We start from the raw sequence: 13,666 nt of genomic DNA, 5'->3' as shown, positions 1-13,666 counted from the left end.
AGAGGTCGTAGAGAAAATGATTGTTTTAGCTTGGAAATGATTTTTAGGTAGATTTAAGGTGAACTATTGCACCTTCATGGATTGACTTTAGGATCTTATCCTCTACTTGCACCTATATCAGATTGAGTGTTCGCCTTGATAAAGATAAAGAGTATGATGATAGATCTTGCCTTGATAAAGAGTATGATGATAGATCTTCTATTCTCCTTTCGATGGAATTTAATATGTTGATGGTGAATCTATTTACTTTAAGATCAAACCTACCAGTAGCGAGGTGGTTCTTTAATATTTAAGGTCTATTTTTGGATGATCACATCTTTATTTACGCTTCTTAATTATTTATGCTATTGATTTTTTTAAAAATTATGTTATTAACCAATTTCATTTTTTCATTAATTTATTTTACTTAGAATTTATTAATCACTTTCACTACTTTATTAACCAATAAAATATATAGTATTAACTATTTTTAAATATTAAATTATAAATTGTATTAATTAAAATTTTATTAAACCAATTTTATTTTACTAAAGTTATTATTTTTCATGTTTGAGAACTGATTAACCAAATTATAAATATTATTAACCAATTTTTAATATACAACTAATTAACTAAAGTCGATTCACAATATAAGACTTCATTTTTCAATATTAGATTATTAATTCACAATATAAGACTTCATTTTTCAATATTAGATTATTAACTAAAGTCGATTGACAATATAAGAATTCATTTGTCAATATTAGATTATTAAATAACCAAATATATAGAAGATAGGTGATTATCTATGGGCAGTATCTACCTGGTCAAAACTGGGCAACATTATAAAACTTTTCGAAAGTTTGGAAAAATTAAAATACGATCAATGTAATCTTTTATTTCACAACCAGATGGGGAAACATCAAGCAACTTATACAGACATTTTCATACTCCTAGATTACTGGACGACCCTGGACAGTCATGTCCGGTTGGACGCATCAGAACTTTTAAATGCAGCAAGATTACAATCACTTATCTTGTGCAGAACTACATGCACTCCATAAATGTTCTTGCAAGTGGAAACTACAAGACAATTAATCTAAGTTTAGATCAGGGCATCCATTGGCAGCAAAAATAAGAAATTGTCTTTCACTTGGTATAAACCAAAATAATCAAGACAGGACGAGTTGCAAGCCACGGCCTCCAAAGAGTGGAGTTAACAATGGATCATCATAAACACATTATAATCCATTATTCACATCTACTATGCCAATCAAGTACAACATCTATCCAAGTTGAGACAACCTATGTTCATCATCACATATGTTCAATATTATATGTACTTTTTATGGTTTGCAAGGAGCAAGGTCTGTTATCTTTTGAGATATAGATATCTGAACACTTTTGCTTCATATCGTGATCAAATTTAATGTGATATTGATGTGTGTGCTCCGTGGTTGGAAGAGAACATTCTCTTTCCCGACCTACATTGAAATCCATTTTCTCAGTAGCAAATAGTCAGACACTACTTTAGTTTTCTGGAAACAAAAATATTCATCATTAGTGATAAAGTTCATTCTTTCTCCTCCAAGATGGAAGGTTAACCCTTGAATTGAATCAAAATGTTTCAAACCTTCCTTCCTTGGCATTGAAATCATTTTCACATTAAGGATACACATATCTTCATCGTAAAATGGAACAATTATCGGTATCATTGGCTTCTTTTCTACCTTTTCGGATGTTGTTAACTCTACAATGTCAATACTGTGTTATAAATAGGGTCTACATTTATATGCTTCGTCTCCATCAATCATCACCAAGACCAGCAACATCATGTAAAGAAACAAGTTCTGCAAAAGAAAGAAAGAAATCTCATTTTGTATCAAGGCATAGTATAATACAATAAATAATAGAATACTATCTAATACATCTTGTTTTCTTACCTTGCTCAATCTTTTTAAGATTCTCAAATTCCACATTCGTATGCAACGGTGAAGAAGTTCCCATAAGCCAATCTTGGACGCAAATAAGAGCTTCCATTATTATTGGCGGTAGAGAACTTCGATACGAATCAAGCACCCTTCCACCGAGAGTAAAGGCAAATTCAGAGGTCACGGTGGAGACAGGTATTGCCAACACCTCTCTTGCGATGTTTGCAATGATCGGAAATCGGCTTGAGTTTAGCTTCCACCAGTTTAGGACATCCAAATCTCCACAACTCTCTAAAGCTTCGTCTAAGTACTTACTTAACTCAGATTCAGATTTGTTGAACTCACTTGATTGGTAAAATTTATTGAAGCCATATGGATCATTATAACCGTCTTCCTTAGAGTTAGTGTGAGAGACCTCCAACCCACCATTATACTCTTCAAAAAGGGAGTTCAAACAAGACTTTAACTTATCTATCAAATAAGTTGCTTCCCCGCCATTATAATTTTTATCGGCACACCAACTTACAAATTTCACTTTGTGTCTAGGGTCTAATACGAGAGCGGCCAACAACAACATGTTTAGACTACGGGGATTTCCCCAAAACTTATCGTATTTCTTTCTCATGTTTTTGGCCATTAAACTTATACATACATCTTCAGAATTGCACATTTGCTTAATTGCAATTCCAATACCAAGGACCTCAAACATATACATATTGCTAGTCACACAAGAGGAACTAGAGATGCGCAGTGTGGCGTCATAAAACAATTTCAAAAAAGGAAGGATTGAGCGTACAATTTCCCAATCTTCATTTGTAGGGACACCTTTCCCCTTTTTTAACTCGTCAACATATTTGAGATCTTTCATCTCAAGCTTTTCAAATGTCTTCTGATGTTTCAATGCCTCATCTAACATTAAATATGTCGAGTCCCATCTTGTTTCAAAATTTGGACAAAAGAAACCTTTATATTCAATGTTTTGTTGCACAATACATGCTTTGAATCTAGAAAATCTCGAAGGAGAAGATCTTATGTACCATACGGCAGCACGAATTCTCACAATAGAATCATCAACCTCCTTTAAACTTTCTTTCACAATCAAATTCAAAAAATACGCACAACAATGCATATGACTGTAGTCTCCATTCAGAACTAAACTATTCCGAGACACAAGCTTGTCTTTCAGATGCGGAGTCTTGTCATCATTAAGCGAGACACTGTCGTTCGTTAAACTAAGCACACAATTTATCCCCCATTCATTCAAGCATTGCTCCACTGTCTTAGCCATAACCGCTTGAGAGTGGCTTGTGACTTGAGAAAAATTTAAAACCTTCTTGTGCATCATCCAATCATTGTCGATGAAATGCGCTGTCAAACACATGTAACAAAAGTTTTCAGAAGAAGTCCATGCATCAATGGTGAGGCAAACTCGTTGACAGTGTTGAGAAAGAAACTTCTTCAACCTTGTTTTTTCTGTACCCCATAGTCTCAAAACATCATGAGCTAATTCAATGCTTGATGGGACCTTAAATCTTGGTAGCACAACGCTCATAAAATTGTGAAAACCTGCACGATCCACACGCTCAAAAGGAATATCCATATCTATGAACATCTTCACCACTACATTTTGGATAGCCTCTTGGTCAAACGTGGGGGTCGAAGGAGAAGTACAAATATTTCCCATCAAATTTTCCGTCGAGGATGAAACTGACTTTTGCCTCTTGATAACATCATTCTTCGGTTCATCCTTATCCTTGCATCTCGTATAATGAGCTCTCATGGCACTTGTTCCTTTATCGTACTTGATCAAGGAGCCACAGTAATTGCATTTAGCTTTCTTTGTTGTTTCTGACTCTATTGTAAAGTGATTCCAAGCTTCAGACCGATTCCTACGCGGTTTAGAGAGAGGCGGAGAGACAGCGAGTGGATGGATAGAAACCATGTGTTCCACTGTCTCAGAGGCTAACATGTCATCACAATCACCCATATTGACAGTGTTTCTGTTTTACGTAACAATCAATATAACAAGTGATACCTTGAAAAGTTAAACATGATCTTTAACTTATGAACAGTTAAAATTTTCACCATATGAACTCAAATTTCAAGTTGATACGAATATAATAGAAATCAAACATCTAGAAGCATATTTCAAAAAATAAACGAAATCACTTAAGATGATGAACGAAAAACAACAGAAAAAGCAATATGAACAAACAAAAATTAAGAGAAAATCGAACAGAACGAGAAAATTACCTTAATACTGTGCACGAATAAAATCGCGAAAACCTGAGATTTTTGAAATTGAACAAAACGAAACAGAGAAATCGCTAACGAATGTGTGCGATTGAACTTACGAGTAATGAGTCGGATTTTGTGATGGAAATGCAGGGAGAAATCGAAGAGAATCGGAGATGATTGGGGGATTAGGTTTAGGGTTCTTCGAGTGTGTGGTTGTGAAAGTGGGTATCCATTATCCAATATCCAAAGTCTAAACCGGGATAATGGGTACTCGAACTGTAGGCGTTATTTTGCTTACAATGGACCGGGTTTAGTAATCAAATGTAAGTGGGTTGAATAAAATTTAAGATGTGTCTGTATACAATAAAACAAGTTTTAAGAATGTTTTTGTGCTTTTGGTTTTCTAGATTTTTTTTTTTTTTTTTTTTTTTTTTTTGCATAAAATGAGAATTTATTTGGTTTTTTTTTTCGGTATAGAAAGTATAATATAAGTAAATGAGCTTGTTCAAATTCTATTTGGGATGATTTTAGTATAATGTTATCGTATTGTTCAATAGGCTGAGAGATCGTCGATTAAATAATAAGGTTGAATTTCTATCATTGTTTAGACATAAATGATGATGGTGAGTGATACATGCTGATATTGAATGATAGCTAGGACATATATAATCGATCAGAAAGTTACATGCGAAATAGGTTAACGAAATCCAATCCCAGCAAGCTCATATCTCTGTTACTTTACTTATCATTTACTGCTTACCGTTGTTACATTTCTTTACTTTACGTAACCAAATATTTTATAACCACAACATTTAAAATCATATTAATTGTTGAACGACAATAGTATCGCACTAGTCCATGTGGATACGATAAAAAAATACGCAATTTTGATTCTACGCATTAGGAGTTTAACCACTCCAAATTTTATCTATTTATTTTCTTTTTTACCATCTTCTTGAGAAATATGGTGTCATCATCAAAAAGGGAGAGAATATGGGTCTATGTGCTTGCAGGTATAGTCAAGAAGTGGTTCAAGATGGTGAAACTTATAATGGCAAAGATGTAAGTCAACTAATATTTGTTTAGTTTTAATGATGACAACACTTGAAGCTACACAACTACTGAAGATAGCTCAAGCTGTTAAAGATGTACAAGATGGTTGATCAAGATATCATCAGGAATCAAGCTGAACATCTATTTAAAGTCAACATTATAGTCTAACGACTTCCAAGTGAAAACTTAGGCTTCAAGCATCACCGGGGTTTAACCTTTCAAACTCCTAAATGATGGTAAACACCATGAAGATATCTCAAGCCTCATAAAGAAGACTAAAGGTTCTCGTGTGATACTAAAGTTAAAGATAACGATGCCAAGTCTCGAAACTTCATAGTGAAATAGAGAAAGTATGAAAGCTCTCCTAGTCGTGTTCGTCTGAGTGACCAATGTCTTATAAAGACAAAATAGTACTTTTGGAAACATCATGGCTAAGCCACACACACACACACTCATGTGCGCACACATACAGGAGATTGCCTGATTGATTAGGATTTTTTTGTAACTATCTAATCGATTAGATATTTTTCCTAATCGATCAGATGATACCAAATTGAGTATGTAATAGAATGTGACAGTCTCTTAATGTTTGGTAACAACTCTATATTAAAAATTTTCATTTTGGACCTCAACAATCAATTATTTGAGGAACCTAATCGATTAGCTTTATCAATTAGGTAAGTTAAAAGGCCCATGGATTATTTTCAATTTTATATCATGTCTTGAACTATAAATAGAGAACTTCTCAATCACTTTTTCACATCCAAAAAACGTGAAAAACCTCACTTTTCATTTCACTCACCACCTCTTCAAATCTCTCATATTTTTTCACGTATTCTAATCATATTGTTTTGAAAGTGTTCTTGAGTCTAGTGAGGAATATTGTTCTAGGTGAGGGCAAAATTGTAAATCCAATAGTGAATTTTTATCTTGTGTAAATAATTCTTCCATAGAAGTTGATATTTTGATTGGGAAATAAACAATTTAAAAAGCTCTTGTTTGTATTTGGGGAATTGTTGTAGTCTTCGTTTCGTTCGTAAGTTCTAACATTGAATAAAAACTCTCTTCAAATTCGTGAAGATCATCTAGGAAAAATTTCACTTAGTTTCTGAATTCAACTCGATTTAAAAATTTAGTAGATTCGAGATCATCCCGGTAAAAATCTCGGTTGATTTCGTGGTTAGCCTGTGTAAAACTCCAGTTCGGTTTGGATGATAGTCAACTAAAAACCCCATCTCAATTTGAGTTCAGGCAATACAAAATCTTTGTTTGGTTTGAAGGCTAACTGTTTCAATTCTTGTTCACTGTTTGGTTAGAAGTTATGTTGAAACTTCATTTTCTTATATAAAGAGATTTGTGTGCATAACTTTCTAAAAGTTCAGAAGCATAATAGTACTCTCAAGAGCAATTCTTGGAGACATGATTAGGTCTTTTTGATCGAACTTGTATAATCCTCCGGTATTATTTCTCTTTCCTTATCTCTTTTATTTTCCGATTATTTTTCTTTACTTTGAATTTTTCAATTATTTCTCTCTCCTTATTCTCTAATTTATCAAATGATTTTGTTTCAAATCATCGATTTTTAAACCTCCACAATTCATCTTCTATTGTGTATGGAGTCATATATTCAATAATCGTAAATACAAAAATCCGAATCAGAGGTCATTGCCTTAGTTCAACAATTTATCATTATGCTTTAAAACCAATTAAATATTGATGTCAAAACAATAAAAAGTGATAATGATACATAGAATTATGCGCCTTTTTTATACCTCAAGAAGCATTAATAATCCATAGTTATGTTGAAACCCCATAACAGAGTTCATGTGATAAATCTAGGAAGAACCTACTGTTCCAATCAAAATTGGTTAAACATTTTTGGTCTAATGTTGTCACCAATGTCCATTTGATTATTAATAGAGCTCCCTGTCCTCTCTTGAATAACAAGCCACTTTATCACATTTTATATACCAAACCACCCTATTTTAATCAAATTAAATCTATTGGCTCTTTATGTTATGCATTCATTCTACACAACCATAGAACAAAACTTTAACTTGGAGCCAGAAAATGCCTTTTCTTAAGGTACAAGTCAGGAATGAAGGAGACCATTCTACGTGATCTTAATAACATTAACATTATTATCTTATCAAAATACCAATCCTACCTTTCATTAGACTAATTACGACACATCCATACTCTTGAATAACACTGATAAAGAACCTAGCACATGTGCAACATATTAGAACTAAATGGGTGTAGCAAAAGGGCTATATTTCTTCGATACTTTCTTCCCAAAGATACAACTGCTTATGAGACAACAATTGAGAGCCAATTTCTTTCCTCTCCAACCAATGTTTTACCGATACAAGAGAAGAAGCTAACACCAAATGCCTTGCAGAGAGAGTACATAATTAACTAAGATGCACTCAAACACAACTTATCTCTATGAGACGCTTCCAATATTCAAGATTAGATGTATTGATGTCTAAGAAGTAATTGAGACACTTTCAATAATCGAGATTAGAGGTAGAGTCACTGTATACTGAGCCGGTATATCAGGTTTTTGGCTCCGCCACTGGTCAAGATTTGAAGATTGATTCGTCACATTGTGGACATCATCCATGTTATATTGACATATCAGAAGAATCCATGGAAATAGTAAAAGATATTACCCTAATGTCTTATGTTGCCAATTGGCCAATTCTTTCCTCTCCCTTTAATTTTTCAGAGTTTGAATTTCATTTACATTTCTTGTATATTGTCTATAACATTTATGCAGCTTACTAACCAAAGGTACATAACACCAAAACTGCCAAAGTCAAATGGCAATCTAATAAGAAAAACTGAATTTACATTTATCTTGTACTTCTTGCTCTATCATTTTTCAAGAGTAGAAAAAGTTGCTAAATTTAATTTTCCAAAAAGATTAAGTAGGGCTTCCAAAAAGATTAGCTTGTCGACTCATCCTTCTCGGCAATCCAAAATTCTGATAACACCTGATTTCGCCTCCAAATCCAGCCGTCACTATTACCAAACCCCATGCTGAAGGATGAACTGCCGAGGAACCTTCGTATGACGAATAATTAGAAGACCAAGATGCACTTGATGGAGCAGCTGCTGCGTCCATCGAAGACGAATCGCCGTATCTAATCGATGCAGGATCTGAAGAAAACGAATCTCCAAATCCCGAATTCGTCCTTGAAATAGTCCTTGCAATCGCATCATTGTCTTCTTCTATTTCACTTTCTTTGTCTTGGTTGTTGCTTTTCTTTGGAAGAGGGGGTAACATTCTCTTACTATTATTCGCAAACGAATCGCCAATTCCTGATTCGGTTCGCGAAATCGCTGAAGGATCACGCTCCGGAGAATCTGACGCGCTTTCTGTTGCAGGGTTGTTATTTCCTTTCTTAGGAAGAGGTGGAAGCATTCTTTTTGAGGTCTTTTTGGATTGGGGAACTGGAATTTCCGGCGGATCACCTTTAATCATACACGGCCAAGGTATTGCTACGGAAACATCTTTACATGGAAAATGTTCATGATTTTGAGTTACAATAAGAGCTCTAGATTTTCCTGTGCTTGGATTTCTATGCTCTTCATGCTTCCATACATAAACTTGTGAATCTTCACTTGCACTTATTATGAATCTTCCATTTGGACTAAATGATGCTGCCATTTGGCTATTCGCATTTTTAAATCCTGTGAACCGTTCAGTTCAGTAATTACGAGGCATACTCAACAAGATATCAAACTTTATGATATGATTTATCGACTTCTTTTTAGAAAAATATTATATTAAAACGGAGAGTATAAGGGGTTCTCGAACACAATTTACCTTTAAATTTTTGAACAATTTCTGTACCATCCACGATTCTAATCCTGGAATCAGCTGAAGTAACAAGCACTTCTGATGGATTACACGGCGCAAACTAAGAAGATGCAAAACAAGTCAATATGCATTCTTGACGTAAGAGCAATATTATATGATGTAAAAACAGCATATAAACTATAATTTACCTGAAAACCAGTAACCTTTTTTAGCAGAGATTTCTTCTTGTTCCGAAGTTCAATTGTGTTTGATTGAGCTAACTTGTAATCTGGTATACATATAGAAATGATAGTCAAAAACATACAATTAGGATCAGATTAAATATAAATATTAGTAGACAAGTAGAGTAACCACCACCTTCTATGCTATAAGTACGACAGCTCCCCTTTTGTGTACCGACGATAACACCCTATAAACAATGAACCAAAACAATATAAATCATTAAACTATGTCAAACAAATTAGAAATTGATACTTTTTTAGTCTAAGTATCCGTAATACAACACTGGACACGAAACAGAAATGTCTACACTGATTATTGAATATAATCACATGTGTCAGGATGATACGAGACACGTGTCATAAAGTTCACAACATAGAATAGTATAGGGAAAAAAAGCATACTTGACCATCTGGAGTGTAAGAGACAGCTGTAACCATTTCATGAATATCGGTCCAATCCACAACAAGACGCGCAGGGATGTTCCACATTCTGACCTTAGCATCAAGGGAGCCACTAATGAAATAATCATCATCCATAGGATTGAATTGAACACAGGTTACTGCCATATCCAATTGAGTAAATTTGTTGTCAAACAACATATATCTAAGAAGATACACACAAAAAAAGGCTTCATTACAAAATCAAAAATTGTTCAAACATTTTACCATAATCATTATGTGCAAAGAATTTCAAGCATGTCTTAGTTTCCAAGTCCCACAATCTCACTGTCTTATCCATTGAAGATGACAGAAGTAGCTGCAAATGAAAAAAACACACATTTTCAACACTTTATTGAGTCGCCACCAAAGTTTTAAAATGCAATTCTCATTCAAATATCTAAAACCATACCTGCGATCTAGACCAAGACAAATCCAAAACTTCATCCAAATGACCATGAAAAGAACAATAAGGTTTCTCAGAAAACGTAAAAACATTCTCCGGCACATGAACATATTCAGGAATAGCACTCCCTCCTCTTTTACTTCCAAATTTTCCTTTCTTCTTAGCTAAAGGCGTCTCAACGCCTCGCTCCATCGAAGACATCAAAGAAGGATGAATAGGAGTAAGATTCCCTTCCTCAGGTTTCATACTCATAACCTCACATTCTTGAACTTCCCAAATATGAATCACTTTATCATCACCCGCACTCGCCAAATAACGTCCGTCCAAACTAAACTTAATCGTCCAAACACACCCTTCATGAGCTTGAAACTCTTGACACAAATGCAAAGCTGAAAGCTCCTTTTGTGATTTCCCACTTTGTCTAACTTTAACCCATTTGTTCTTCGCTTGAGGCTTATTTTGTTCAACAACCGGTGGCACAACAACTTCTCTTTCGCGTTCCCCAACGAATCCACTTGCTACACCTTTAATATTCTTCAACAACGAAGCACCTCTTCTTTTACTCAACCTCAAACTCCTTAAAATATGCGAATTTGAAGATAGCTTTTTACCGTCGTTTCTTCCAACATGTCGACGTCTCATCATTGCCTTAACAACTTCTGAATGTCCCACTGTGCTTTCGAATTCTTCCATTGTCAACTGTTTACCTGTTTCTAAATCGCTTAACCGATTCCACGCCCCGTTTTCGCCGTATTCGTTCACTATAAACTCTTTCCCAGTATCTAAATTCTTAATCAAAAAGAAAGCTCCAACTCCTCCTCCTCCCATACAGCTGGTTACTATAGGCGACATTGGTGGTAATTGCCTGACGGGGGATTCGCCAGGATCCCTCACAATGATTCTATTTACATCGGCATGCCGAGCACGCGTGCTTGGCATGCCTACATCTGTATTAGTTCTCGTTAACCGTTGCTTCGAAATTTTCCCTATCATTTCCTGCTTCCTTAATTTCGCCATTGATAAAGAATCAATGTCACCTTCGGATCGCGATCGAACGAGAACATATGAAGCAGGAGAATGCTCTGGTTTCTGTTGCAACGAAATAGGAGAAGAAGAAGCTGTGGTGGTTTTGCAAACTTTAGACGAAGAAGATGAATCTGTAGCGGAATTGGATGAATTCGACAAAGCATGAACTTCTAGATTGTTATTTTCGAATTTTTTCGTCACGGCGCGACCGACATTGATGCTGGTGACTTTGAGATTTTCTTTATTCTCATCCAATCCCATGCTTCCGAGCAACCTCCGTCTTCTTTCAGTAATCGATCCCGGTGCCGCCATCCAGATATCGTAATTCGGCGTGATCGATGTTGCCGGAGGAAGTTCCGGCTTCCGTTGTTTGGCGGGATGAAAAGAGGAAGCAGCGGAGGCGAAAGAACACCGGTTGGCTTCGAATTCATCGTCGTCTTCGTCCGAGGAAGAAGCTAAGTCGTCAGGAACCGCGGTGGAGAGACGGTTATACGTTTCGAAGAAATGCATGTCGTCGTCATCGTCGCCGAGGCCGTCCCAATTCATGGTCAGCGTTTTCCGGCGTTCCATGGTGGCCATCGGCGGCAGGAGGTTGGAAAACGGAATGAAGAATCAAAATGAAAATGCGATGACAAAAAGAATGGAATTTTATTATTTTTTGTCACTAATACTAACGAGTCATAATAGTAAATTATTTTTATTATAGTTACATTATTTGAAATTTTTGAAATTTTTTTAGTTTGTGTTTGTTTCTTAATGTTTCGAGGGTGAGAAGTGGAAGAGAGGAAATTGAGGGAAGAAGGAGAGGTTGGTTAGTGTTATGGATTTTTGGAGGGAGAGAAACGGTCAACTTGTTTCTATTTAGTAATGGCTTTTAATTATAATAAAGTAGGGGTATTTGTGTCATTGTGTTTAAGATTTGCTTGTTATGCAGAGAAAGTGCTTCTGCACTTCGCAATGTGAGTTTGTTGCGTTTCCACTTTCGTTGATAAGTGGTTGACACGTTTGGGAATTTTATATACTTGGAAAATAAATGGCAAACTTTTGGGTTTATTCTTTCTTTAGATGCTCATTCCTCCCTCATTTCTTAAACTAATAAGACAATTGTGCTTGTTTTATTTTTTTATTTATGGTCTACTATGAGTTTTAAGTTACATATTTTTAATTTAATTTTTTACACAATTATAATTGAATTGATATAATTCTTTTTTTTTTATTTTGATATAAAAATTATATTCATGAGTTAAATATTGGCTCAAAATCTATATTAATTTTCTCTATGGATAATATTTAAATTTTTTGATTGAATAGGCTCTTCTTTAATCATGAAAAATAAATAAATTCACAAAAGGCTAAGTGCCCAATTGTTTTAGTATTTTTTAATGATTATTTGTAATATTATATTTTTATTTATAAATTAATTTTTTAAGAAAACTTGCAAATGAAAAATTAATTTAAATAAACTTTTTTATAAAATATTTTTTGAGATATATCTTTTCAAAAAAAATGTGTTTTTTTAAAAAGTTGTTTATTTATAAATATAAACAAATTGTTTACATTTAAATATAAATTAAAATAAAAGTTGTCACCCATAACCAATCACAATCAGGGTCGGTCCTGTGCAAGTGCAACATGTGAAGCAGCACATGTCCCCAATTTTAGAGGGTTCCAAATTTTGAAATTTTTTATTTTTTTCATAAATATTAAAATAAATAAATAAAATATTATTAAAAAACTAAATAATTGAAAAAAAATGTTATGATAAAAGCTCAATACATACAAAAATTAAGATTGATCAAAACTCAAAATAATTATAATTAAATTTATTTTTAATTAATATATAATTGTATTTTTATATATTTTTTAATTATTATAATTATATTTTTTAAAAAAAATTGAACTCATTTTTTAAATTAGAACGTGGTCTCCGATATGATTGGCATGCCCTTAATCACTATTTTTATAAGTTATTGTTACGATGATAATGTTGTATGTCACCATTAGATTTAAAATAACATGATTCCTATATGATAAGTTGATTACTTTAAAAAATTATTTGTAATAATACAATTATAAAGTTAGTTAAACTCCCTGAAATATGAGAGGGACGCTAGTCATCTAAATGAGATTTGCTCCTCTTATTTATATAGGAGAAATATACATTAGCTCTTTGATCGGGTATGACTCTAAAATACATCAACATACTTAAATAAGTCAATAGACGATATTAAACTTATTTGTTATTATTAAGTATAAGTAAGTATTAAGGAATAAAATATTTTACTATACAAGAATGCCACATATGTGTAATATTTTATGTTAGAGAATCGGGTATGATAATCTTGGATAACTTCGAAGAATCGTGTTCGTACATTTTCCGAACAAAGTATTTCGACCCTATTCTTGCCTGGGTTCACGAAATCTTTGTGGGGATAATTCTTGAAGAACAATTTGTTTCTGGCAAAGAGAAATGTTCAGGAATGTAGAGAGAAAGTTTGGTTTCGTTATACTTTTCTAAACTGAGGCCAAATGACTCTTTATATAG

General features: G+C 33.9%; 2 protein-coding genes across 5 annotated transcripts; both read right to left on the bottom strand.

Annotated features, from left to right (window-relative positions):
* Positions 1-1,190: 1,190 nt before the first annotated feature.
* On the bottom strand, positions 1,191-4,477 carry LOC127127654 (zinc finger BED domain-containing protein RICESLEEPER 2). 4 transcript variants are annotated; one of them, XR_007805399.1, is made up of 4 exons: positions 4,164-4,476; positions 1,923-3,910; positions 1,613-1,829; positions 1,191-1,517 (listed from the first exon to the last, which is right to left on the bottom strand). XR_007805399.1 is itself a non-coding variant. In XM_051056907.1 (3 exons), exons 2-3 carry the CDS (start codon positions 3,895-3,897, stop codon positions 1,786-1,788), a joined length of 2,019 nt encoding a protein of 672 aa, XP_050912864.1. In that variant the 5' UTR covers positions 3,898-3,945; positions 4,164-4,477; the 3' UTR covers positions 1,191-1,785. The 4 variants fall into 4 exon arrangements, 3 of the variants coding, with proteins under 3 accessions (XP_050912864.1, XP_050912866.1, XP_050912863.1); XM_051056907.1 differs by having other exon boundaries at positions 1,191-1,829; positions 1,923-3,945; positions 4,164-4,477; XM_051056909.1 differs by having other exon boundaries at positions 1,191-1,829; positions 4,265-4,477.
* Positions 4,478-7,905: 3,428 nt separating this feature from the next.
* LOC127127653 (uncharacterized) lies at positions 7,906-11,953 on the bottom strand. Its single transcript, XM_051056905.1, has 7 exons — positions 10,102-11,953; positions 9,918-10,008; positions 9,654-9,811; positions 9,388-9,439; positions 9,219-9,298; positions 9,037-9,130; positions 7,906-8,900 (listed from the first exon to the last, which is right to left on the bottom strand). Exons 1-7 carry the CDS (start codon positions 11,698-11,700, stop codon positions 8,131-8,133), a joined length of 2,844 nt encoding a protein of 947 aa, XP_050912862.1. The 5' UTR covers positions 11,701-11,953; the 3' UTR covers positions 7,906-8,130.
* Between the last annotated feature and the right edge of the window lie 1,713 nt (positions 11,954-13,666).

The sequence above is a fragment of the Lathyrus oleraceus genome, chromosome 3 (genome assembly GCF_024323335.1).
Source record: "Lathyrus oleraceus cultivar Zhongwan6 chromosome 3, CAAS_Psat_ZW6_1.0, whole genome shotgun sequence".
Classification (NCBI taxonomy): domain Eukaryota; kingdom Viridiplantae; phylum Streptophyta; class Magnoliopsida; order Fabales; family Fabaceae; genus Lathyrus; species Lathyrus oleraceus.
Note: the sequence above shows the minus strand (reverse complement) of the source record. Positions and strands in the feature narration are given on the sequence as shown.

Coding starts and splice junctions, on each gene's coding strand:
- LOC127127654 (XM_051056907.1), bottom strand. CDS start 3,897: ATGGGTGATTGTGATGACATGTTAGCCTCTGAGACAGTGGAACACATG. Junction 1,830..1,922: donor TCTTAAAAAGATTGAGCAAG/GTAAGAAAACAA, acceptor TTTCTTTTGCAG/AACTTGTTTCTTTACATGAT.
- LOC127127653 (XM_051056905.1), bottom strand. CDS start 11,700: ATGGCCACCATGGAACGCCGGAAAACGCTGACCATGAATTGGGACGGC. Junction 9,440..9,653: donor CTTACACTCCAGATGGTCAA/GTATGCTTTTTT, acceptor CATTGTTTATAG/GGTGTTATCGTCGGTACACA. Junction 9,131..9,218: donor AAAAGGTTACTGGTTTTCAG/GTAAATTATAGT, acceptor GCATCTTCTTAG/TTTGCGCCGTGTAATCCATC.